General features: G+C 40.5%; 1 protein-coding gene across 3 annotated transcripts in view; it reads right to left on the bottom strand.

Annotated features, from left to right (window-relative positions):
* Positions 1 to 27,910, bottom strand: part of NEIL3 (nei like DNA glycosylase 3) — a 133,806-nt gene that overhangs the window by 48,425 nt on the left and 57,471 nt on the right. For all 3 annotated transcript variants that reach the window (XM_085641871.1, XM_085641873.1, XM_085641872.1), the window contains 4 exons: positions 18,185 to 18,259; positions 17,082 to 17,248; positions 10,115 to 10,281; positions 71 to 461 (listed from right to left, as the gene is read on the bottom strand). In XM_085641871.1, the coding sequence (XP_085497997.1) occupies positions 71 to 461; positions 10,115 to 10,281; positions 17,082 to 17,248; positions 18,185 to 18,259 (800 nt within the window). The remainder of the gene's footprint in view (positions 1 to 70; positions 462 to 10,114; positions 10,282 to 17,081; positions 17,249 to 18,184; positions 18,260 to 27,910) is intronic.

The following is a 27,910-nucleotide window of genomic DNA, read 5'->3' as shown; positions in this document are numbered from 1 at the left end:
TTTCATATTACTGAATTAGATACAATTATTATTTATTCAGCAGTTAAGTTTAATATTTCAAAAAGCATACCTATTTGGTGATGTACTGGTGCCAGTGCTTATATGATCTGGAGATACATGATCAGTTTTTATCTTCTTAAACGGTGGGCTGAAGTCATTCCACTTAGAAGGGGCAGCTGAAGTGTTCACCATGCTCAATGGGTTTGTTTGTCCACTGTTTGCCAAAAAGCTCTGGGTGTTCTGCACATTACTGAAGGGGCTTCTTCTTTGAGAGCCATTAGGAGGAGGAGACGACGGAGATGGCTTCTGAGGTGTACCACTGAAGTCTGTCAGCACCAAGGTAGTGTATCCAAATGCAGCCCTCCTGTTCAGTTTAACTTCTGGTTGAAGTTTCCCAAAACTATTACAAGGGTACTTGATTAAACTGCTACTGGAGTCCTCAGAGTTCTCGATTTTTGTAACTAAAAATTGAAAGAAGAGAGATCATTGACATCTACTTAAAGATCTGCAGTGGTAAAGTATATGATCACACTGGTTATGAATGCATGTCATGGACAATATATAGCCATAGAAAGAGGGATACATTTGACTGTTTACATATTTCATACATTACTTTCACGCCTTTAACAAGGAGTTTTTAAATCTGCCTAGCATTTTTGTTCTTTGCCAAAATATTCTCCTCCACTCCTCTTAAGAATTAAAAAAAAAAAAAGTCCCAGTGAAATGATGACAAATATCTCAATCACAGTGCCTGTTTGGCATCACATCATGCCCTAAAACATATTTTATAGATTATCAATATTGAAAAACAAAGGATCAAGGTAAAAACGAGAAAATATAACCTAAAATGTACTTATATAGAAAATCAAAAGAGAAGGTATGAAAAAATTGGCATTGGAAACCATACTCATGGTAGCAAAGTTGTAGGTTAAATTTAGAACCGAATATTACCAATAAGGACAAATGGGAGGTAAAATTTAGAATAATGGTGAAATGTAGCATCCAAATTCTGAAAGATCAAGTCACCACAAGTCTGACTGTCCTGACGGCAGATACTACTTTTGCCTTGTGATCCCCTACTCTGGGTAGCAGTCTCTACTAGTAGGCTTGCAGGTTTCCTAGAGAGCGGGCCTTTTGAAGGTATCAATTTGCAAACCTGTTGTTAGGTGTTGAGGTGGAGGGTGTCAGGGCGTTTCTTTTCTTGTAATAAACCAGGATTAGTTGCTTCACTAATTATTGGCAATTCTTAGATGCGTTCTCGATATGACGACTGTGTGTACCCCTTTTCAATTTCCATTACTAAGTGATTTGTATTTCAGCTCAGATTCCGACGTTTGTTACGTCAGTGTTTGATGAGGAAGTAATTGTGATTGCTACTTTTTATGGAAAAATAGGAAACTTGTTTTTAATCTTACGTGGTAGACTACACACACCTCGGGTCATATCTGGTTCCCTGTTCTTGCCAGGGTTGATTTTCTGTTGCTAAAGTCTGCGTGTTGTCATAATGGAGCACAGCACAACCACCTGTAGAAGTCTAGATGTTCACTTAAACCAGTTAGCATATACTTCAATCACTTCTGTTCTAGATTGTGATTCTTTCAAAGATTGCAGGGCATTGGCTAACTGGGACTGTTCTTATGCATGCTCCCACCAGTTCCTCCACTGTGGACAGGGGCCTTGAACCAGGAAGGGATGTGTTATGCCAAGTATTGCTGGCACCTGGATGAGTCGACAGAAGCTTTCTTACCATTGAACTTATGTGAAAGCTATATGTAATAGACACTTGGATTCCCTTTGATTTGGATTCTCAGAAACTCCACTGTACAGCAAGGCTGTCTGTAACAGGCACTCATCAGTTATCCTTTTTTCAATGTATTGTTATTGTACTGTACTTTCTCTATAGTTTTTAGGTTTTGCCTGCAAAGCGCTTGCTCTGTGCTTGAGACATCTATTGTTTTTAATATAAACTTAAAGGGGGTTTCGATCCCCCCTCCTCTCTTTCCTGGCTTCTCATTGGTTCCTGTGCGTGCTACTTACTTTTCCTCCATTTCTATTGCTGTAGCATATTTTCCTGCATTTACAAAGGCTTGTTCCTTATCTGCTAATCAGTTTGCCATCGCCGAAATACTGTTGGTGGAGCTATGTTTTCATGCAGTTTTGCCTCTTTTTGCTTTTTACTCTTGCAGCATATTTATATAACAATTTATCACCAGGGACATTAAGTGATTTGCAAAGAATCACAGGATGTTGCTGCTGCAGAAACTGGAACCCGGATCCCCAGCTCTCGAGTCAGCTGCTCTGGCTGCTGAGCCACTTCATCTCCACTCCTGTGTTATTTGTCAGGAAGCTCTTTCCTTCTCCTGGACGATAATTGATAAAAAAAACAGTGCTTTATTCATTACATATGCAAAACCGATGCATTACCAATGCTGGTTTCTCTTTCTTGTTGGTATTGTTGAGCATTTAGTAACTGAACGAGTTTTGTTGTTGCTTATTCAATATTTTATTTTATATCTAGTTGACCACAAAGTTGAGCAGAGGTTTGTCTGGTGACGATCACTCTGTGCAGCAGAAATGTTTCCATCATTCCAAAGTTCTTTGCTCCACCCTCCCCAATGGGATCCCCCGAAGATATATCTGCACGAAGAGCACTGATATGACATTTTGTGTTTCTCTTGAGTGCTCATTGTAAAGATGGTGGTCATGACTGAATCTGCATCTGTAACGTCCATTAATGAGAAGGACCTACAAACTTTTCGTGATCCAGAGAATCCAGTCGGTTTTTAATAAAATTTGTACCTCTATGTAGTTGTGGGGCGAGTTAATTGAATGGTTTTTTTTTGTAATTTGTGTGCCAGTGTCCCCAGATAATGGTGGTGCCTCCTGGCCGACGTCATGAATGCTAAGTCCTTTTGGGTAACTGATCGTCAACACTCTGTTCAAAGCGATATATTCAAATGATAAATGAGGCTTGAATTCACCAAGCGCAAAGTGTGTACTTTTCTGGGTACCTTTTTAACACACCTCAATCACATTTTTTGACAGAATCAGCTTTGATTAGTCTCTGTGGGCCCTCCTTTGGTGACTATTTTGTTACAGTCCTCCATTCCTGTTTCCATCTGGAATGGGCGTTGTGATGTTCGAATAGGCATTGTTTCTCTGTACATTCCTGTAGGAAGGTGGGATCTGACTGAATGGGTACCCCCACTTTTTGCCTGGTGTTTTGCTGGTTTTTGACTAGTCTGACTGGGATCCTGCTAATCAGGACCCCAGTCCATCTACTTTCTCCCTAAAATGTTATGCCATGTACTTAGGTACACTCCAGATTGGATACGGGGGTACCTCGTCATTTCCTAGTATATGGTACCCATGTACCCAGGGCGTAGGTACCTCAGAGTACTCCCATGGGTTGAAGCATGTATTATACCACCCATGAGAGGCCATGGAAAATGGATCTACAGGCTTGCTATTGAAGCCTGTGTAAGTTGGTGCATGCACCACTTAAGATATTGGTTTACTATATCTAAGGGTCACTACACTTAAAACTTATAAGTCACCCCTATACCAGGCCTTGACAATCCTGAAGGCAGGGTGCTTGGTTCTAAGTGAGAGGGTGCCACTGCATGAGCAGAACACCCCACAGCCTACGGAGTCCATTCTCCCGGGTTGTTAGTGCTGCAGCCATTTACGACAAATAGAGTGGCATTATGTGACCGCTTAATGACCAACTCTAAAACGGCTGAAAGTAACCCTATCGTGTTTGGCATCAAACATTGTGGAATCATACCTCTGCACCGGTAACCGGTGTGGGAGGTATGATTCCACCCCTCAGAAACTAGCTTTGTGAGGTGTTCCCGGTACCAGCCTTCTAGTCCCAGGCAGCCTAAAAGGATTGCTGCTGACCAGAGACACATTTTTGCCCTCCTGCTGCAAGCTTGAGCAGGGGAAGGCAGAACAATAGGCATCCTGTCACAGGGAGGTGTGACCACCTCCCAGACAGGATTTAGTGTATCAGGCCAGGGTGGGTGCGCTTGCCACCAACTGAAAGCCTGCATGAGGGGCACATTTGGTGTCCCTGTGCATAGTCCAGTTCAAACCAGTCCTGTGACTCGTTGGCTCCTGCTCTGGCGCCAAACTGGACAAAGGACAGGGGAGTATCCTCCCCACTGTCCTGACCCTCTCCCGGGAGGGTCCCCTGAATCTGTCAAACTCTCTCCCGTGGGTACAAAAGGGCTTACCTGGCTGTAGGACCCTAGATTCGACGTAGACAAGATTCCGAACAAGACACCACTGACCTTCGACCGTCTGGACACTCTGGACTTCATCTGGGCCCGACCTCATCTCCCTCTCCGTCTAAAGCATTGTTGTGCCCGTGCACCATACAGAATCCAATTGGGGTGAAGGAGTCACTCCTCTGCATTTGCTGGCACTTTAACGCAACTAACCGGTCTGCTGATCCTGAGCTCCTGCGGACTCCGAAGGCTCCAGCAACACAGGAGGTGCCTTCCTATGTTCTTTGAGATCGAGCTGCCCTCTCACCAAGTCTGAGTCCAGTATCCCTTGTGGGGACCGCATAACCCAAACTCCTGTGCACAGCGTACTTTTGCAAGTGCATATGCTTGTAGGTACTTCCCGAACAAGTGCATTGGGCTACGAATAGCCCCAAACTCAGAACACATTTCCACCAAAGAACTTCGGCCTCCTCGCACTGAGTGCTCCGTGGGCAGTTGCTTTGTAAATCTGCTTGAGGTCCACTCGCGACTCCTGTGCCTCCAGCCTCTGTGGGTTCTCTTGGGGGGTTGACACTGCTTTTCCTGGGTTCTCCTGGTTGCTTCAGGCCTGCCCTGACTCCCCTTGCTAGGGTGAGTCCTCTGGTCCTTGCTGGACCAGAGCGTAACCTTCCTTGACCTTCTTCGTGGGTTGCCGCTGCCAAGGCTTGTTGGTGCTTCCGCCAGACACGGATCCCATAGCACGCGACATACTTTGTGGAACAGCTCGTATCTTGCTCCTGGTCGTCCTCGACATCTCCTGGGCCCTCCAGCTGTAGAGTCAAGGTCTCCATCATCACACTTGAAGCACCTGACATCGGTGGGCATTAGTCTACCGAGCCCATGGTCACTCTTGAGTGACCCAGACTCTGTCCCCTTTGCTTTCAGGTACTCTTCAACATGAATCCACCTTTGGATTCCAACTGACACTTTTCTTCTTTCCCACAGTGGCCTTTCGTTGAAGTTCTTCCTTGAGATCAATGGTGGTTTCCTACACCACTACAGCCCTATGCACCCGGCTTCCCTGGCATAGGTAACTCTGGTACTACGGTATCCATGGGTGGGGTAGCTCTTCAACCTGCTATGATACAAAGGGCTTCCTCGTAATCCACTGGGAAGGGTCCTTAAACTTTAAAATTGCAACTGCGACTCTCCCTCTAAATTGTAAGTAGCAGACTGTCATTTTCTCACACTAAATCTGTCCTCCGTGGGGTCCCTCCTTACTCACCTTGGGTGGTTCCTTGGGGTCCCAGCGAATCTACAACCTCTAGACACTGTCTTGACTCGAGTCGTGGTTCTTATACCACTATTTTAGTATATAGTTTGGTCTCCCCCTGAGCAAACTGTGCATTAGTGCTACTTGCGATTGTTTCGGTGCTACAGTATTGTGTACTTTGTGTTTATCTGCACGTAGCAGATACTGTGATGTATTTAGAGTGTGTTATAATAATAAATACATATTTCTAGAACTACTGTGTGGTTCTCCTTTCAGTTAACCAATACAATAACGTTGCATTCTGGTAAAACAAGCTGCTTAACATTCCTTCAAGACTAAGCCTAAAGGCTGCTCTCCAAAGCTACCACTTGGATAGCTTTCTAAGTTTATCTTTGACCTCTTAAATCAACATAAGAGTTGTTTGGACTGCTACAGGGGGCCCACTTTAATTAGTGGACAGCATATACTAGGCCAACTTCTCACAATTCCTCTATCCAAGTGCCACCTGCCCATGCCGTTAATGATCTAAGGGATCTTGAAGATCAGTAGTTTTTTCTGGATCAGCAATACATGTATTGTTCCATGAGCATCAAATAAGAATGGTGCTCAGAGTATTCCATCAGAAAATGAGGCATGAGAGGCCCATCCAAGGCAATATTGAGCTGGTGCTGCCATGGGCTGAAGACCATATACCAAAGGAACCTCTTTTAGATGGACTCTAATGTCTCTTTTAGAAAGCTGCTGATGAAGCATGATTTTTGAGAAATAATCCCGCTTGATCAAATCTGCTCATAAAGGTGTTATCAACAAAAATAATGATTAATGGTGTGATTTTTAACATTTATGTACATGAAAATATTCGAAGACACAAATGTGCAAAAAAGGCAGAACTTGTTTAGTAAAATAGAAGCTGCAATGTTTATAATGTTGAAAACATTGATAATTCTATGAAGTGTTCTTACAAAGCTATTAGAGAGAGAAATAAATATGTATTTAGGATTATGCATGTAGAAATATGAAATAGTAATAATGTGAAACGAGTACAGAAAAATGTTTTGTGATTTCTTATCCTATCTTCATAACAACAGAAAAACAAATCTTATTAATAGTTTGGTTATTGGGAAATTTAGATTATACTAATGGATTTAATTAGAATAAGGAATCTTTAATTCCTATTTCATTATGTGTTTCTTTTGGTTTCTAAAATATTAATGCGTGTGTTTTATTTCCTCAGAAAAATTGTATTTTCTCTATGAAGGCCTCAAACCTAGCTAGTGTAATTTTCCTTTTCCGTAACGTAGGCCACAGAAGAATGTACTTTGTCTTTGATTATTTCTAAAAAGCTGATTTATTTGTTTAGTTGTGCTTAGTTTATCACTAGGATTTCCTTCCTTCAGTTACAGTATTTCTTTCTATGAATAATTGTGTCAACTAATGTTGCAAGCTGATGTGGAAGCAAGCGTGAGGACATGAAGTTATCAAATTTTCAACTTGCTTCCAAAGAGCGATGATGACATTAATTTCTAACAAAGAACTTTAACAGAGAAAATCCAGATGAACTGACTGAGACGATCTCCTCACAAATTCGACCAGTGGAATCGCGTGAAACCGTAAAATTGCAACTTTAGAGGGATAGAACTTTAACATTTGGGGTAGAATTATTACTGTGAGAAAATAATTGGTAGGAGCTGTTTCTGTGAGAAGAGAGCCTTTGCTGCTGAAATCTCTATGCTACTCTGGTTGGCTATTATACTTGCAAATCCTTAGCGAGACTATCTTGATTATTTGTACTTCATCAGCTGGTTATCTTGCTCAAGCTGTACCTTTTCGGCCGAAGGGTTAGCTATTTCTGACTATTGCATGCTGTGCATTAGTTTTCTCTGATCTAGGTTCGTATGAAATACTGAATTGCATACTGAATTCGCAAGGATTATTTTCTTTTGTTTCTCTCTCTCTCCCCTCTCAATGTTGTTATTGATTATATGATGTATTTGTCAAAGAACGGTATTTCCTTGTTGTGAACTCACCTGTAGTATTGAAATATCATTGAATTTATGATTATGCACTTGTGTATGGACCATTCGTATTTTGAAATATTTAGATAAAAGTGACTTGATAAGTATTCAGCGTTTGTCTTCATTAGTGAGTTATTGGACAGAATGTATATTGTGATTACTATTGTTGGACAGGCTTTCCCTTCATTACAGGTCCTCATGAGGGAAATACCATCAGTCTCTTATTATCGAGGTCCTATTAGCTCTACCAAAGATCTATCAGAGGATCTGATATATGTAAGTGGTTATTGAGTTTATATGGGCCCAAACCTCATGGTTATAGAAAAGTTCCTGATTATAATAAATTAGGGATAAAGGGAATGATTATAAAATGTACACTGCTTCCGCTGAATCACTGCCATTATTCATGGGAGGACAAGCTTCACATTATACTTTGGCACCCCAGAAACAGTCAACACCATGGTTGGGTGACAAAATCCTGCCTTTTGGCCCATTAATGGCCAGGGCAACAAATCATAAATGTCAAGCAGCGTTGTCAGTAATTCTTTGCCCAATCCTAGCCGTGGCTTTCCAGATGCTCAGCTGTGTGTATACTTCAGAAGCACCTTGCACATATAGATGATTTTGAAGCTCCATAAGTATGCATTATTTCCTTTCTACTGTTCTTTTCTCTGAATTGTAATTCACTTAAAGCACAACATAAAGTGTTAATAGTTGCTAATAAATTTAATAAAGGTAAACATCTTGTGGCCAAATCCTGATTGCTGTGGTGCCACCTTCCAACCCCGTAGGCTATAGATGACTGGGAGACATAATAAACTAAATTTGAATTTCCCCTACAAAAATTGCATCACTGCTGGAAAAAAGCAAAAAAGTGGAGAGAATACTTTTAAGAGACTTCAAAGGTGTGCTTGCCATGGTTTTTAAACTAGCTCTTTTCTCATCATCTTTCACTCCTACAGCGCCACCAAGAGAACGGTTTGCATTCTATAAAAAGAAATAAAAGAACCTAAGATGAAGGTTGCGATAACAAAAATAGACCAAAGTGTCAGTGAATGGGATTTGAACAGGGAAGCAATGGTACAGTTCCACTAGCCTCCTTTTATCAGCCTTAAGTGGCCTTTACCAGAGTTGGATACAAGCACTGGCTTGCAGGTAGAGTACACGAGTGGATCGCCATATTCACGTTTTCAATAATTGATGTTTTAGCTAGGAGGGAGTCTCAGATAGGGATAGAGGATTTCAACAAGAAAGACTTGCACCTTCCTTTTGTGAGGAAATAGCAGTAAACCCAAATACTAAAGTTAAGGTCTGCACTTAATATGATAGCTGGCATAATAGACCAGTATTATGAGAATCTTAACATAATTAATTATGTTACCTATCTGCATGGCACTAAACAGGAACAGCAGATTATTAGAACAAGTAGATGTCTGTAACATCTCATGCTATGATTAAGTACGTGAAAAAAATATCCACACCCCAGCCCTGATCTGATAGTGGAACAAGTGTCCTCTGACAGGGTCCCCACCACTCTACCCCTGTATATTTAGTGTAGGTAGAATCTGTCATCATAGCCAGTATCTCCAGTTGAGGCAGGTGTTCATTTATTGGGGAGTGCTAGGCCAACATTCAAACCTAAACAAAAAGGTATGTTGACAGCTAGCATCTTCATAAACGTAAAGCTATTGTACCAAAACGCAAAGATATCTCAGCAGCCTGTTGTATAATGCATAATTACATACCATATTCATAAAAGGAGATACGTTTTCAATACACCCTCAACATGGTTTTCAACTTTCCTGGTTTTCATACTTCGCATAGTGTTGAATATCTCATTCTATATAACCTTCATTGCCAACATGTCTTTAGCCTCTTCAGGTTAGGGGAAACCTACAATCTTGCCAGATATTAGTGAATACTCTATACAATGTATCCCAGCATATTGCCACTGATTAAGCTCTCCAAAGAAATGTTGGAAGTTTCTCATTTATCCTCTATATCCTTATGGAAATATCACCAATCGGCTTTCTTGGCTACATATGATTTGCCCTCGCACTGCGGGCAACAAAGGCCAAATTGGCATTATTTGCAGCCACTGACAACCTGATTTGCTGGTAGGGATCCCAATCCGATTCGGGCTGTCACTCCAATGGCAAAAAGCAGTATCCCAAATACATACATACATACATATATATTTTACAGAGAAGTCTTTTACATTACAAGGTCATTATATAAGAAACATGACAGGATGGTGGTACCTCCAGCATAACCTTAAAGTTTTCATATAATGACTAGGTGTCCTCTACAGTGGACCTATATTCATGTTTGGGATTCTTCAGATGAACCTTTGGGGATGAACTGCGAGGCAGGGAACAGAATAGAAAACTTGTTTCAATAGGTAGGAACAGCTGGATGCACTGTTCTTTATTACAATGTCTTAATCTCTATTCTGTAATATGCTTTACAGATGCAGGTTACAACGAGATTGTGGGAAATCCAGTTTTTCCAGTCCAATAAAAAAAAAAAAAAGAGAGAAAGACAACTGGACCTGCTAAATCGAAGCCCCAAACACACATTAGATGATACTTCCAATATGAAAAGGACCTATTTACCTTGCGGACGTGGAGATGTACAAGCATCACAGACTTTGGCAGAAGGCACGTTTATCAAAGTGCAGAGGGCACATGCCCACTCTTCTTCGCTGCTTTTAGCCACATGTTCGCTGTTTGATCCGCTGCCATATGCCCAACCAATTAAACTGTTTCTTGTTGGTAATTTGCTGGAAAACAGCAAAAACATTTCATGGATATTTGTAAAGGGAGGTACTGGCTAAGCATCCTTATGAACGCGGCAGCATCACTTTTAAGCCTTCTTCAGACACATATGAAGTACATGCTGCTAGAATCAAAAGTTTGTGTAACAAATTCAGCTCAAAAGAATTCCTTCCATTCATTCACACCTCATTCTTGTAAGGCAACCACTGTCAAAGGGAGAACATCTGCCGAAAAGATTAGCTTCCTCAAGTATTCAGTATGAAATAATTTTAAAAGTTGCCATTACGTTACATACCAATAACTTTGCAGAGGTCAGATGTGGACCCAAGGGTGAAATGACTGATCTGGGGGGGAGAGGGGGTAGAGGTGCGTGCTGGCTCCAACCCTCTTCCTCCTTTATATTAATAGTTTAGTTTCACATCTGGAGAAGTGTCAGGGTGATGTTCCATCTCTAACCGGGGTGCAAGTCCGGCCTCTGTTTGCGGATGACACCCTTTTGCTATCCAAATCTCCCATGGGCATTCAAAAGCTCTTGGGTGGCTTTGGGGTCTTCTGCAGACAGTATGGCCTTGAAATCAACCTTGGTAAGACTAAATGCATGGTCTTTAATCCCTGCCCCACAACACACTTAAATCCCACTCTCAATGGTGAACATTTGGAGTGTGTTTGATTACTAGGGGGCAACCTTATTGGCTCACTTTGACTGGTCATTCCATGTTCAGAAGCGAAAAATTAAGCTTGAGCAATACTGTGGGGGTATTCTGAGGTCCCAGAGCACATCCGCATACTGACCAATTACCCCAGCCCTAGAGATTTTTAGATGCCAATCACTGGGGGCTGCATTGTAAGGTGCTGAATTAGGTGATGTTTGTGACGCTAGGACCCTTGAAGTAGCAGGAAATCATTTTCTGCGGGGCTTAAACAAACTCACAGCAAGAGCCCCCCCCTATATCCGTTCCGACTAGATCGTGGATTAAAGAGAGTTAATGACGCAGTGGGGCTGAAACCTTTAACAGCCTTGGAAGCAATAAGGGGGCAGTTGGGGTCCAGTAAGATTTCCTGAGATTGGTTGAGACAGATTGGTTTTGGCAATCTCTGTTCACCACCAACTGACCACTTGTCTCCAAAAAGGCAGTGAAAAAAGCCTATTGGCAAAACGTGGATGAAAATACTGCGAGTAACTCTAGTATGGTCTCCTTCACGGCCTCTTTCTCGGAGTTCAAAATTGACTACAGCTCTGAATCATTTTTAGATGGGGTGGAACCCCCCCCCCCCCCCCCCATGCCAGAACCCTGTACTTAAAGCTCCGTTTAGGGATCTTCACAATTTAAACCTTCACCACTGTATGGAGGTCTGGGAACTGAGTCTGACGAAACATGCCCTTTTTGCCTTGATCGAAGTGGTTGAATATGTGATTCAGTTTTGTCCAGTCTATCACCGTCCAAGGAATAAGTGGATTTTGGCAATCTGCCATAATTTGGGTCTGAGGAATTATAGCATCACCCTTAGAATACTCAGAAGTCAGTCCATGGTCTTTGCAGTCTCAAGGTATCTGATGTCTATGTGGTGGTTAAAACAGAAATAAAAGTGTCCCCATAATGCTGTGTATAACATATTTTATCCTGGTTTTACTGTGATATAGTCAGATCTTTTTTCTGTCTTTTATATGTTCTGTATTTTTAATTGTTTTTATATATTTTGAATTTATCTTTCTCTTTTATGGCCTTTTAGGCCAAAATAAAGATATTGACCGACTGGGTATGAAATAACACAAATACAGGATGCACAGTTTTATTGAGACATACCAAGGCACATTTTTTAGTAAATATCTACAGATGTTAGTGTTTTGCCATGTCGGTTTCGACAGGTCTCTCCTTCAGAAATGTAAAAAAAAAAAAAGTATTATTGTTTACCTTTATTATGCAGTGGGGGGTTGTGTCTTCTTATTATACCCCAGCCTCTGCTTCCTTAATACAATCACAGCTAGTTTCACAAACAATTGTAAGGGTATTAGGTGTAAGATCTGCTTTAAGTACCAATGATCTATGAATGTGAGTTTCAGGAGAATGTTACTTACCATGTTGATTGTAAAAGGAGGGTGATGGAAATCCTTCTCAGAACATCAGCTAGAGCACATTATTATCCAGGCTTGTACCAATAGATAATTTCCATTTACTAACCTCGTAGCATCTTTTTGTGCCATCTACTTCAATCCCAAGCACGGCGAGTGAAGAGAATGTCAGTGTTCACCCCAGGAAAATTGGAGAGCTATATAACAAATCTCAGATATAGAATGTGACATGGAAAGATGATTCAATTGACAAAAGAATAACCTATAGCCCTAAGTACTCGGTCACATCCCCAGAAAAACTCAAGCCTTATAGGCTAAGACTTAGAAAGCTTTCTTTGTTAGACCCTCACACACCATGTTGGTGTTAAGCTTCATCATCGAATCTCATCTTAGTCCTCATGAACCAAGGTGGGCTCGACCATATTCCAGGGAGCACTTTGGATACTTTTTCTGAAAGGGTCGGCGTTCATACAGATAAAAATACTTATTGGATACCCCGGTATCCCTTTATCTTCGGGTGGCTTTTCTATTATTAAAATTCTTATTCCGGGTGTTTGAAGAGGATTTGGAGTCAATTCTGATTTTTGTCAACATATTTCAGCCCTTGTGGTTAGGCAACTGAGGGTCTGGGGCTTCCTTCACGACCTAATCTCATTCTGCCCCTTGCATGGTTTCTTTTTCCCTTGCGATCTTATCCCTATACTTCAGGGTCTTAGACAACTGACAGCATGTAATACAATGGCAATTAAATCAGCCGTACTTGCCAGTTTTTTGTGTGAAGGGCATGTACTAATGCCCTCAGTGGTATTCACTAATACGCCTAACAGACAGGCAGAGGCACGCCCTGTAGTCAGACTCACAACAAGAGTACCGTGCTGCTGGTGATACCTAACCATTCAAAAGGGTTATCTTCATGCTGTAAAGTTCTCATTTTGAGTAGAGCAAGGAAATCTGAACAACTGGTCTGTGGAGAACAAGAATCTTCGGATGCTGGTCATTAGAAATCTTTGTATAGTAAATTTACGATGATACTAGCACATTAGACAACATTTTCCACCTATGGCACCTGGCATTTATACGAAGATTAAAAGCTAGAATATTCTATGAGGTGTGGTATAATTGCTAGATCGCATTTGGGGTACAAATGTAGCCTCACTGCAGTAGGCCTGCATGTTTGTTCTGTATGCCGTTTAAGTATTTTGTCAGCGAAGCACTGCCTGCATCAGGGTACATGATTTTTGTGTCTTTGGTAAATAGAATAAGATAAGATAAACCAAAATCACACAAAGATTATGGTGGAAGCATAAAATGTTCCATTTCTGTAATTATATTATATAGTCCTGACTAGATGATATAGGATTTATTCATATTATACCTTGCTTTTCTCCAAACAAATTGAGCAATAAAAAAATGGTGGGTCAGCAGGAAGAAGCAACCTATATCATAGAAGTGTGCCATAACTGAATTCTTATGCACGTCTCGGTTCATGAACCGACACACCTGCGCCCATGACCAAAACAGGTGTAGTATATAATCCTCACTATATGGAGTCACACCCTCTTTTAACTCACTTCTTAACTCCCAGCATCCATCTCAACAGGATGTAACATCACTGCATCTCCACACTCTCCACAGCCTTCAAAGGACTTAACCCCAAGGGTGTCCCCAACCTTGGTGGCCAAGACAAGGTCACTGCTCAGACCTGAAGGGCCTATGTCCAGAACCTCTACCTCCACAGTAAGACACCTGTTATCATGCGTCTCTCAAATGCCTCTACACACACCATTCCCACTCCCACTCCCAAACCAAGACCGTACAAATATACTCACTATACCCACACATTTAACAATAACCTTGTCCATATATCACTCATCAAAATACATATCACCCACATTGAGCCATCTTCAACTTATTTATTAATTATTTATTTTAGGAGCTTATATAGCACGCAGCTACCCCCAACGGGGGTGTCCCGGCGCTTGGACAGGCAAAGGAAGGAGTAGTCTCACTGGTTTTAGTCGCTGGAGAAGAGCCAAATCTTAAGGTCTCGGTGGAAGATGGATTCTGAATTAGCCAATCGCAATGCCAGGGGTAGGCTATTCCAGGTTTTGGCGGCAATCACCGCAAAGGCTCTGCCGCCCATTCTAGCGCGTCAAAAGCAGGGGGGGATGAGGAGGCGCAGGTGATTGGATCTAAGAGCGCGGTTAGAATGGGCAAGCCTGAGTCGAGCTCTCAGATAGGCCGGGTCCGTATTCCGTAGTGCTCTAAAGACTAAGACCATTGATTCAAATTGGATGCGTTTAGCTACTGGAAGCCAGTGCAGCTTCTTCGGGTAGGGGGAGATCGAGTGGCGGTAAGGGATATTGTATATCATCCTAACTGCCACATTCTGGACCGTCTGTAAACGTCTGATCATGTAAGCAGGAGCCCCTACGTACAAACTATTTGCGTAGTCTAAATGGGAGGTGAGAAGTGCATGAATAACGGTCCGGCGTGAGTCCTGAGGGAGGAAGGGGAATATTTTTCGGATCATGTGGAGTTTTCCAAAACAGGCTGCAGATACTTGGTCAATTTGATTTTTACATGAAAGTTGGCAGTTGAATCTGACACCTAGGTTCCTAGCCAATGACATAGGTTCAGGAGGTGGGGACAGTTCTAAAGGCCACCAAAGGGAAGGAGGGGGAGGGCTAGGTTGGTTAAAGAATATCACCTCCGTTTTATCCGAATTAAGCTTGAGGGTGTTGAGGGCCATGCAGGAAGAGATGTTGCGCAGGCAATGTCGAAAATTAGAGAAGGTAGCTTTGGAGTGGTCCGTGAATGAGACCACCAATTGGGTGTCGTCAGCGTATGAGATTGCACGGACTCCGCAGGCTTCAACTGTTTTAGCTAAAGGGGATAGGTAAACGTTAAAAAGTAGAGGGCTAAGTGCTGAGCCCTATGGGACACCGCAGTTCAGCGGCTTTTCACTGGAGACAAAAGGCTGCAGGGAGACTTGTTGAGAGAGGTTAGTTAAGAATGATCTGAACCGGGATAGAGGGGGGCCCTGGATCCTGAGGCTGAGTAGTCTCGCTTCCAAGATGTCATGGGAGACCATATCGAATGCCGCAGACAAGTCGAGGAGCACTACCATAGCTGCCTCACCTATGTCTACGCATTCGCGGATATTTTCCGATACCTCCAACAGTGCGGTCTCCATGCTAAAGCCGGGTCTGAAGCCAGACTGAGAGTCGTGAAGGAGGTGGTTGGCTTCAAGGTAGGTGGCGAGTTGCTCCTGGACTATTTTTTCGAGAACCTTTGCCGGTTTTGGTAGTAGGGAGATGGGGCGATAGTTTTTAAGAACCGAATAGGTATTAGCATGGCCAGTTTCCAGGCAGAGGGAAAGATTACAGACTGCAGTGAGGTGTTCCAAATGGTAATCAGCAGAGAAATAATAAGGGGGGCAACGAAGCTAAAGAGCGACTCATGTTCATGAACTAACATTCAGCAATATATTGTGTCAGGGTACCATCACACACCACAACTTATCTCCTCTTTTCATTACAGAAATCTGGTTCACACCTTCCCCCACATAAATTTAAGATATCCTTATTCCCTGTGGATACAGCATGCAGCACACAGACCTACACCTACAAAACTGAAGGTGGACTCGCAGTCACACAAAAGTAAACATGGCCCTACACCATCTTATATACGGCCACACCCAAGTCTTTTGAGCTCCTCTCTTGCCAGTTTCCTCTCTCAGCCTGCAAAATATCCTCTGTCCGTCTCATCTACAGACCTCATGGAGGGCACAAGAATTTTATATAAGAAATATCTGACCTCATCACCCCTGCCACCATTCAACACTTCGACCCCAAGTTTCTTGGAGACTTCAATCAATCAGCGGTACCAAAACCAGGAAGGGAGCCCTTGACTATCCACTCAACAACGTATAACTAAAAGACTGCCAAAGAACAATGAGTTGGACCACATCCTCTCTACAACCATGAACACTGACTGCCAAGAAAATGTGGTATAATCAGAGTCTGGTTGCACAACAAGAGTCAGGAAACATAGCCTATATGCACACACAAATCGTTCAATTTGAATAGAATTAGGTCTTAAAGAGGAGTAAGGGATAAACATTCAATTAGGTTAACAAGGGAGAATCTAACAACAAACATGAGCTTTGGGCACAATCTCAAAGGGGGGGCAAATGACCATCCTGTGGCCAGAATTAAACAGACAATAGCTGTGAATATGTGGAATACGTTGGGTAGCATACAGCATGTGAAAAGCAAGTCTATGGATTCTCTGAATGAATTTCAGAGACTTGACAACTGGGAGGCACTGCAGAGATATATACCTGTACACGCCCAGACGCATGAACTACAAAACCCTCCCTGAAAATATTGGACCATACATAGGTGAAAAGTGCTTAATCATCCATTTACATAGTAATACAAAACTATTAATTACTGTTCACCCCAACTGTATATTATCTGGTTCGCTTTTTTATTTTCCGTAAGTTTATCCTTGACCTAATTTTTGCATGATTGCAGGAGGTGTTATTTCAATACAAAAATAAGTTACAAGAAAATATTAAAATAACAGATCCACATTAGTGTCCCTCCATGCTTAGAACGTGCCATTGGTAATAACGATTTGTAAGCTCTGTACATAATTAATAAAACATTCAGAATGTCAAATACATTTCGTGGAATATCAGTGTATTTTTGTATGGCTCAAGCATACCCAACATCAAGCAGCTCAGGATTCGCTTTTTGACACTGAGGGCAGAAGTAAGTCATCCTATTATTCTCTCCTAGACGGCATACGACGATCTGAGCATTGCACTGGCCACAATTTGGTCGCTTGTATACTTTGTAATGTTTGTTAAGGGCAGATCCAGTCTTGCGACACTGAAATAAGAAGAGTTACTGGAAGTCGTCATCATCATCATCATTTCAAGTAGCTTCATATTTCCTATATTTTTTTGTTATTATCCCACAATGCTTCTACAGAAAGAGAGTTTTTCAGAGTTTAGGTTCCAACGATTTTTCCCTCTATCCCCGATCACAGGCAGCATTATGACACACTTGGTATGTCTGATAATATCCCAGCATAGTACCTTATACCGGATAGTCTAGACTGATAAGCAGCATTCACCATGATATATAGTTGTTGGTGAAGGGAAAAAGAGTTTGGGAATCATATAGGAGTAAAACACACATTACACCCCTCTCACGTCTCTAAGCTAGCCATGAATGTGAAGTAAAATAAAATCATACCTAAAGTATTTTGCAGGATAAAAAGGGCAACTTAATCTCTGCACTGAGATATCAAATATTGCAAGCAGACTTAAAATAAAGGGCTAAAAATGTTTTGCTTTAAAAAAAATCTTTATCAAAGCATCTCTAGTATCCACTACTAACTGAACATGTTTCAGTGCAGGTGGAGTTTGAGGTGGTCTGATACAACACACTGGATTCTAGTTTCAGATGTGGCTTTTACTCTTACACCATGATCAGTCCTCTGTACTTTTATCATGTCTCTCCACAAAGCGATATGAACCTCTAGTGGTGTACTCCCCCCTCCACATTCTGCATTTACAGCCTTTGAGTTCAAAACCTAAACATAATACTGTTATTTTCATAAAATATTCATGTTTTGCACAGAGCACGGAGTTAACTTTGTATAACAAAGTGATGTTGTTCAACGTTTGCAGAAGATCGCCATCTAGAATTTTAAATCTGAACAGGGATTATGGAGAAAAGGACTGGCAAACGTTTCCCTGGCTAGAGTATTATGTTTTTAGATATTTGCCCAAAATGAAGCTTACAAACTAATATTAATACCTTATAAAAAAGGAGAGTGAAATCACGCGTCATTTTCACAATATGATGTATTTGATCATCTGTTAACTGTCCAGCCTGTGAATAAAACACATTCAAGGAGTGAGCGATCTGTGCATTGTCTGGCGCACAATGAATTAACAATACTGGCAAAATATTTTTTCTAGACTGAATGATGTAAATACACATGTCTACAATTACATAAAATGAAGGTGAAAATGCAAAAAATTATTTTTCAGATTACTTATGATAGAGCATTGTGCCTCACAATGTTATCTTTCAGTAAAGTCGGCAAAGGTTTTTCCCCGTTACTTGTATGGACCTTTGTTACCCGACTTGAAGCACTGAAAGGGAGAAAACATCAATAATACATTTTAACTTTTGAAGCCAATGTGACTTCACAATAAGGACCAGGAATCACTAATTATGATTAAAAGGGTTTTATTTGGATTTCCATATAATCCAACATGTATGCAAACCAATAATAAGTTAAATAAATGCAATAGTACAGTAGGTAAGCTGAAGTATCTCATTTGGTTAAAGCGCAATAGAATGACATATCGAATTGCGATAATCACAATTATATAAACACAGATTAAAGCAAACAGGTGTTCCATAAAGACACTTCCCTTCTCTCTTCTGAGCATAACTTATATATGGAATTGTCTATCAAAGGTTGCTATTTAGGAGCATAGATGGTGTCAACATGTTCACACTTCAGTAGAAGTCTTGGAAAAAGGAAACAAGTCTTTAGCATAACACCTTCACACATTGAGAATAGGACAAGCAGAGAGGTCTGCACCTCTCAAAGTCTAAAGGGAATCTCTCCTAACTCTAGCTGCTAGAACACCAATTTAAAAGTAACAGGAGATTCAGATACAGCTAATTTCCATTCACACCACCAGGAAACCATCAAATTGTTTTTTGAGAGCATCTGCAACATCGCATCGAACTGAAAATGTGGTTCTCACCCTTGAACATCTTGCCATCCTGGTACATGATGAACAGAAGGCCTCTTTCAACCATTGTTTCTGCTACGTTCACTGCCAAATTTCTCTCCAAGCCTCCCTATCCACTCTAATACAGACTGTGCATCTTTCTCTAGCTAACAAAAATCATAATAATAAACATGCAAGAAAAACATGCTGGCAAAATAAAATGCATTTCAACTGAGGCCTATAGTCATTCTAACTTTAGTGTTTCTACAGTGAATACATTTAATTAATGCGTTTAAATGCTTCACACATGTTAATAAAGTTAAGGCACACAGTCAATATAATGTCAACTGCATGTATAAAATTGCATTTCTGTGGCAAGTGAGGATGGGGTCTAAATCGTGATGCTCCACTTACGTCTAATTTTCATTACTTCTTTCTACCTTCAATGAGCTATGTCCACCTCACAAGATAAGCTACCGGTTCAAACATCCTAAAAGATGTATAGAACAAACTCTCTCCTGCTCCTCTTCTATCCTGTGGCAGGACATAAAGTGATGAACCTTCACCAGTTTCTCCAGATACTTTTCCTACCTTCTCGAATCCATGGCATAAGAGGAAAGAGATTACTCCCAAAAGGAAAGAGTGTAAGGGATTTTGGGTGAGAAAACAATAAAATATGCAAATGCTCTAAACCACTATATTTAGACATATTTGGCTGCTATTATTGATGGCAATAAATTCCCCAAAAGTGATAAGTTCACTGCAATTGTAGGCTCAAAACTACAGCGAGTGGAATTTATAATTATAAACTCTAAGGCTTTGCTTAAGTATATAAACTATAAACTGCACAAGTATCTTGGAGCTTTCAAGAATCCACCAGAGAATGAAAATGAGTTCACATGTTCCGGCCATATTTATTTTGGAACTTCGCCATTTACTTTATGCTGCTTGCAGAAAAAAAGGTTGACCAATCAAAGAAAAAAAAAAGTACTCTAAAAAGGGACGCTGTATGAAATACAATCTAGAAAACAAGAATCAGTTTTTAGAGTATCTGGGCTGCTACTGCTTGGATTACGAAAGTAGTTGGAGGTGGGAAAAAAAGACAAACAAATAGATCTTTTATTTTTTTCCATGGCCATCACCGAGTAAAGAGTCGTTCTGATAATTAGAAACATATTTGTATCAGGTGCAGGGGTAACAATGGGGGTTGGGTCATGTGCCTATGTTGTGTAGGAAAGCTGCCAGATAGACATTTCAGAATTATGATACATGGTTAAGCATGGTTTACGAGCTCTCACCTCTACAGTGGTGGTTTCAAAAAAAAAAAAAATCTTTTAAAAATGGTGAAGATCTTACAGATCACTGCCAACAAGCCAGGAATAGCATAACTAGTTTATCGATTAAACATACATTTCTTTTGGTGTGCATTAGGGCTTAGATAATTAAACCTCATAGCACCAACTTCAGTTGCAAATGTTTGCAGACGAACTCTCTTCCTCCTGCTCGTTAAACATTCAATGTCTCTGCTAACACAGCTCTTTTCTTCGATCCTACAATGATGAATCCTGCAACTTGGAAATAGCGCACTGTTCTCTCCACCTCTAGACTGCTCATTTCTTTGTGTACTGTTTGAAAGCCGCGGCTGTGCCTGTTCAGTTAAGGCAGATGCAACTTCTCTCTTTAAACTGACAAGGCACTTTTAGCAAAACACAAATTAATATAGTAAAGAAATATGTGTAATATGACTGTACAGATTTTAAAATGAACAAAAATGCACATACTTACACGTGCTAGGCTTCACAACGGTTTAAAAAGCAGCATTGCTGAAAAGTGGTTTGACTAAAATGTGCTGATGTACGCTTTAAATGTTAAGTTCTTGACCTTTTCATGTTTTATTAAATCATATTATATATTTTACCTACTGGCGGTCGCCAGTAGGTAGTTATAGTTAGGACCTATTATCCATAGCAAATCCGCAACATTCTATTTGGAATAACTTTGGCGCCGGTTGACGAATCTTCGCGAAATTTTCAAAACTCGTGGCCCGCTCCGGTCCGCTCCTATCCTGAAAGTCTCGGGGTGATTCGTCAAGTGGGGGCCGAGAAAAAAGGGGGGTCCCAAAACGTGTTTTCCCCATGCAATTTTCCATAGGGACCGTTAGTCGCAGCTACAGTCCGAACTGCTGAACGGAATTACACCAAATTTGGCAAAAAGGTAGCCCTTGGTTCACACCCGTGCCTTTTGGTTAAATGGTGTACATCCGTTCAGTAGTTCCAGAGAAAATCAAAAGTAAAATCATAGATATATCTGGGCGGAGCCTAACCACACATCTCATTGTGAGATCTGATTGGCTGTCAGCACTTCGTCCAAGAAGTGTTGACAGCCATCTTGGGACCAATATACATGATAGCACCTCATTAAAAAGCATTGCAGTTAATAGAAGGTTTTAAGACTTTAGTTACATTATAAATCATTTGTTTATGGTACCATACTCATTTTAGGAATTGTGGTGTGTTCTAAGGTGATTTTACCATGTGAAAAAGCCTTCTGCTGGGATATCATGAATCATGTTTGAGAGAAAACTATTTCTCATGCTTTTACCACAGAGGTTTGAAAGGTGAGCTAAACTGAGAGCATATTTTCTGTAAATTCACATTATCTTTCTCAGTCATGTGAGAATGAAGTCTGACATTCTCTGTAAAACATGTACATCCAACAAGGGCAGAGACTGTCAGTTGATTCCTTTGTGTTCTACTGCAGCTTCCCAGAGTGTTCTAAAGAACAACTAGAGCGCTAACAGTCCTACTTATGACAAACGTATGGCACACCTGAAGCCATCTTGATTGGAATAAAGTGGTAACTCTTACAACATTTAATTTAAAACGGAACAAAATGAGGAGGTAAATCAAAAAAGAGGGCACTGTTCCGGAGTGAGTGTTGTAGAGAGTCAACGACGGACTAAAGGAGGGGAGAACAAAAAGGTGGAGGTCAGGGCCCTAATAGTGGGGATGAGGAGAGATGTATATTGTCTCTTGTTGCCCTCACACACCCCGAGGGATGTCATGCTTCATCATCGGGCATGTGCTCCTCGTCGGGGCGGCAGTGCAATGCCCTACGGGTCCCCCTGGTTCTAAGGTTCTAGAGCAGCTTTGCTGACCTGGTTCTCTGGCTCTAAAGCAGCTCTGCTGACCTGGTTCTCTCCCTCTAAAGCAGCTCTGCTGACCTGGTTCTCTGGCTCTACAGCAGTTCTGCTGACCTGGTTCACTGGCTCTAAAGCAGCTCTGCTGACCTGGTTCTCGGCCTCTAGAGCAGCTCTGCTGACCTGCGTTTCTGGTTCTAGAGCAGCACTGCTGACCTGGTTCTCTGGCTTTACAGCAGCTCTGCTGACCTGGTTCTCTTCACTCACGATGCATGCACCCGACTTTGCGAAATTATATTTAAAAATAATATAAGTTTATTATAAGTACAAATATATTATTTTTATGAATATCTTCGATAATCTCTCGCTCTAATATGTATATTAAAGACACATACATATCATTTTGGAACATAATTTTTTTTGCGGGAGCCGCGCGCCCCAGCACGTATATGACGTCACATGGGACCCACCACCGCGCAAGCATCTCGTACCGTAATGCGCATGTGTCACGAATGCGCGGAAGCAGGAGTCGCGGACTGGTCGCATACCAATCGCGCACATCGCGTAATATTAAATGTATATGATGTAACTGAAAAACACGCAGCAGTCGCACACCGTACGCGGATCCTTCACAACTTTTCTAAAATGGCGGCTAGAATCCGCGCACCCACCCATGATGTGTACGCTTTGAGTGCGCAACTCCGAATTTTCTTTTTATTAAAAATAATATAAATATATTAAAATGAAAAATGAAAACAAAAATTGAATCAATATTTCAGTTTGAATTTTTGATTTTTTTGTTGTTGCAATTTTCAAAAAAAAATGTTATTTAATGAATAAAATATTTATAAATAAACAGTTAAAAAAACTGTATAAAATCAGTACAAAAAATAGGTATAACTACTATCACACTTAGAAATTAGCATTTAAAAAAGCTTTGAAATTCACAGAAAAAAAACAGGTTTCAGAGACGTCATAGTTAGAAATTAGCATTTAAAAAACATTAGAAATTCACAGAAAAAACCATAGGTTTCAGGGGTGTTATAGTTAGCTGGCCATTTCACTCGTACAAAACCATAGAAATTCCTACGTTATAGTTAGTTCAGCTAACTATAACTAGTGTGCCCGCAATGCACTGCTGATGATTAAACATATTGCGTCATTCATGACATGGTCAGTGACATCACTGATGACATCACTGATGACATCATCCACGTGACAATCTGATACTCCTCATCATACACCAGTATAACCTTTCATCACTCACTGTAAAATACAGAGTACCATATTTGAAACCATTGACACTACCCATTCAACAACAGAATCATTTATACATGCAGTCACTAATAGAACACTATCAAATGCACTTATACACATATATAGACATTGACACATAAGCAGTCATCTTAGTCGGTTATTCAGTCATCCTACTCACTCATGAAAAAAATGTATCACACTTGCATTTACTCACTTACACAATTATCCAACACCTCATTTATTCAAACACAGAGTAACTCATAGTTAATATGTTAAGAAATCACCATTACAATTACACACTCATTCATATAGTTACTCTCACAATCACTGACTCTTACACATACTTATTTATATACACCAACTCTCACATACGCCTTTTATTTTTTTACTTTGTTGAAGATGTACAACTAAAACATATTTTCACTCACCAACACACAAATAAATACACTCAGTCACCCAAACAACTGTTTCCACATGCACTCTTAAACCTATACACCTAGTCATTCAACCATTCACACATCTATGCATAGTTACACACACCCCATCCAACCACACACAAGCTCAGTGTCCCATACAAATACTCACCCAACTAATCAATAACTAATATACACACTCATGTAGTTAATGACCAACTGATGCAGCATGTTATACAACAGAGACAGTAATGCACACATTCACATAGTTTAGTTACTAATCCATGTATTAAGTGAGACACTTTTAATTACTCACTTAGACAGTCAGACAGCTACTAAATCCTCCATCCAGACAGTTATATATCCACTCAATCTTCAATACAGATTGGTATATATATATAATACATATTTAAATTTCAAACTAAACCACATTCACTGGATGATGTCATCAGTGATGTCATTTGAGATGTCATCAGTGATGTCACTGACCAGGTCATGAATGATGCAATATGTGACATCATCAGCAGTGCATTGCAGGCGCGCGTGTTATAGTTAGCAGAACTAACTATAACATAGGAATTTCTATGGTTTTGTAAGAGTGAAATGGCCAGCTAACTATAAAAACCCTGAAACATATGGTTTGTCTGTGAAATATATATATATATATATATATATACATACATATATACATACATACATATATAATGAAGTACAGCGGTGATCAGCCCTGTGTGGGATGGTAAACTGTGTTTTATTTAAACACATTCCTGCTACAGCAATGTGTGGCAGCAGAGGGAAGGTTTAAGTTCTGAGAAGAGGAGCTATAAATACTTGCTCAAGTTAGAGTAGTGTCTGAGTCTCAAAGCCTAATGCCCCAAAAGTTGAAGACTGACAAGGTGCGATATTCCAAAAGCGGTTGCTGCAACGGAAGTATTAATATGGTTATGTGTCTTGAATTGTAATTATTGTTCTCTTTATTGATTGAAATTGGAGTACATGTATTGAACGAGTTACCGATGTTTATGTGCTAATTGTGAAGAAGTTGAAAAGGTTGTCGGGCTTGACGAAGCCTAAGATCCCAGGATAGACATATTGATAAAGTGTAGACAAAGGTTTTCTTGTCTGCAAAGATTTTGTGGTGTAGATCATGAGGTACCGTCGACCATACAATTTCGTTAGGTGCCATAATGATTTGTTGTGATTGTGCTAATATTGATTGATGTTGGCAGAACCTAATTGTGCAAAAGGGGAAGCTACATTGATTTGGGTGATTTCCCACTGATGGAGATTTCATTTGTTTGTGTGAAAACTCTTTTTTCGTAAGAAAAAGTCGGAAGGTGTAAAAACCTTAATATTCCGATTGTTGAATTGCGCTACATTCTTTTTTAGTGACGCAGACAAAGATTTTTGTTTATGATGTTTGAGAATGTAGACTTGTGTGTAGAGAGAAATTGTAAAGGAGGGTGAACTGCTTCAAGGAGTGAAATCATATGTCATAGTTTGCCACATTGGGATTGGTTGGTTAGTGTACTGTTGCGCTATGATTGGTTAGTTGTTGTTTTGAATCCCGCATTGAGATTGGTTAACGCTGCTTCAAGAATTGGAAACTGTGACAGGATTGGAGAAAGAGATTTGATGATTATGGAAAAGAATCAAAACATTGAATTTGAATTGTATTACTGAACCATTTATTGTTGGATTTTTTCAAAAATCATAAAATGCCTTAAGGAATTTAAGAACTTTGTGAGGGGTGATGTTACAATTCCAGTACGGGAAGATGAAGAGGCACCTTCCGAGGGCACACCTACACATCATATGACAACAATATTGAAACTGCATAGATGTTTGTGCTGTGGTGCCACATTACTGAATAGGAGGTTCCTTTAAGTTTTCCAAGATATGGTACAATTGAGTAGAGAATTATGGACAAATAAATTGAAGGAAAAGCAGTATGAAACGAAGTCATTACCTAGACGTGCACAGTATAAACCATTAAATATGTTGGAAAAGCCAGCAAGCGATAGAGAAAGAGAAATACCAGAGTAAGACTAGAAGAACAGTGCGTAATTATGCAGATGCTCGATGATGAGGAACAACAGAGATGGAGGAAGGCTATAGTCGAGGGAACTAGACTACACCCAGCTATTTCTACTGAGAATCCTGATAAGTCAAAAAAGAGTAAAGATGATGAAAAGGACGAGACAAAAACAGATACCGGTAGTGATTCAGGGGATGTTATATTGGATGCAATGTTAGACGCACGTCCACCACCTTATGTGAATCTTGTAACAATTGTTGAGAGTACTTTGACATCTGATGTAACAGTGGCTACTCCTCCTGTAGACCCGAATTTCGTTCACAGTGAAAGATCTTTACAGAGGACACAGCCTGTTGTGCGACCTGTTATAACAAACATAGTGGTGACCCGCATTGAGAATGGTCCAAAAGTGATGCCTCTAGTTATTACTGCTTCAATTGTAACCCTCCCAACACCCATTACTAGGGTTGTGACAGCACTCACCTTTGTAATTTGCTCAGTGACTGGTCCAACTCATACCATTTTAAATATAGTAGTTCAAGGAGCTACTTGAGGAGCACCTGTAACAGTATTTGTTCAGACATCACAGAATTCACAGATTGTTGCATGGAATCCACCGTAAACAATTCAATCACTGAGAGAAGGGGGAAGGATTGTCTTCATGACACCAACAGCACAGAGAGAGACTGGTTTATTCAAAGATGGGATTTTTCCACCATGGTTTGAGGAAGCTGCAGAATTATTTAAAAATACAGAATGCAGAACAACAAATTACCCCAGAACCTGAAGTGGAAAGACCACTTGATGTTTCCAAACTTAAAGGGGGATTTGAGAAGATTATTAGGGGATGCTTAGAATTTGAACTGTTAAATAGGTATCAAGACAAAGAACTGATTTACCAATCACAAGAAGCACAGCAATTACACATGACAAATTAACTGATTTGGCCCGAAAATATGATGCAGATCTTTCTAAAAGTTTTCTTTTACAGAGAAGTTACAGCGTGCAATTAGATGATGAAGCTATTGAGAAAATACGTTCTTCAAGAATGCGATTGCACATAACTGAGTTAGTGAATTGTATTCGTAAACAGAGTGACTGAAAATTTTGAAAGTAAATGGTCAAAGAAGCATAGAAAGTAAAAGAAACAATCAGAGGAAGATGGGGAAAATAAAAAGGTATCAACAGGTTTTCAGGTAGAGGAGGGAGCTTTGACTTATCCAGTGAGAGATGGCAGCAGAGGTATATGATCATGTACCATGAAGTAGGGGTGATTTTGCAGCATTTACGAACAACTTTCCAAAACTGAGGGACAAATTCATACAGTGGAACACGCAGGTTGACAGATTTGTCAAAATTTCATAAGTATTGTGGATTGATTGAAAATACATTCTTTGACATTGTAGTGCACATGATGTGTAAGCCAAATGAAAGGTAATGCAATGGCCTTGTGAGGATACAATGAGAGATGATCGCACTAAAGCACCATCTCATGGAGTCATGGAAAAATCTGACGCTGCGATTACTTTCCTGAATGGCAAGGTGCCTCCAAAAGTTATTTATTGGGTTAAGATTAAAAGAATCTCTCAAGAGCCAAAGGAATTCGTGCATGAATACTATGAACGGTTATTACAAGTGCTTCAACAACACAGTGTAAGGGAGTATCCTGAACCTAGTGATATACAAACCCAATTTCGAGCACGTTCTAGTAAAGATAGGGTCATTTGAGGAAAGACATCAATTTGTTATTTTTGATTCAAGTCCCGTAAACCTGTTATGGAGAAACATCAGACTGATTAAAGATGTAGTATCATGCCGCCACGTTAGGCGCTACAAAAGGGGGTGGTGATGGACGGAGCATCAGAACCAATCAAACACTCCCACCCAGTCAACAGATCTGGGTTTGATCCATCACCGTTCTTTAGCCCACTCTGCCACCCCAGT

This window comes from Triturus cristatus, chromosome 2_2, assembly GCF_964204655.1.
Source record: "Triturus cristatus chromosome 2_2, aTriCri1.1, whole genome shotgun sequence".
NCBI lineage: Eukaryota > Metazoa > Chordata > Amphibia > Caudata > Salamandridae > Triturus > Triturus cristatus.
The sequence above is the reverse complement of the archived record's forward strand: the minus strand, read 5'-3'. Positions and strand labels throughout refer to the sequence as shown.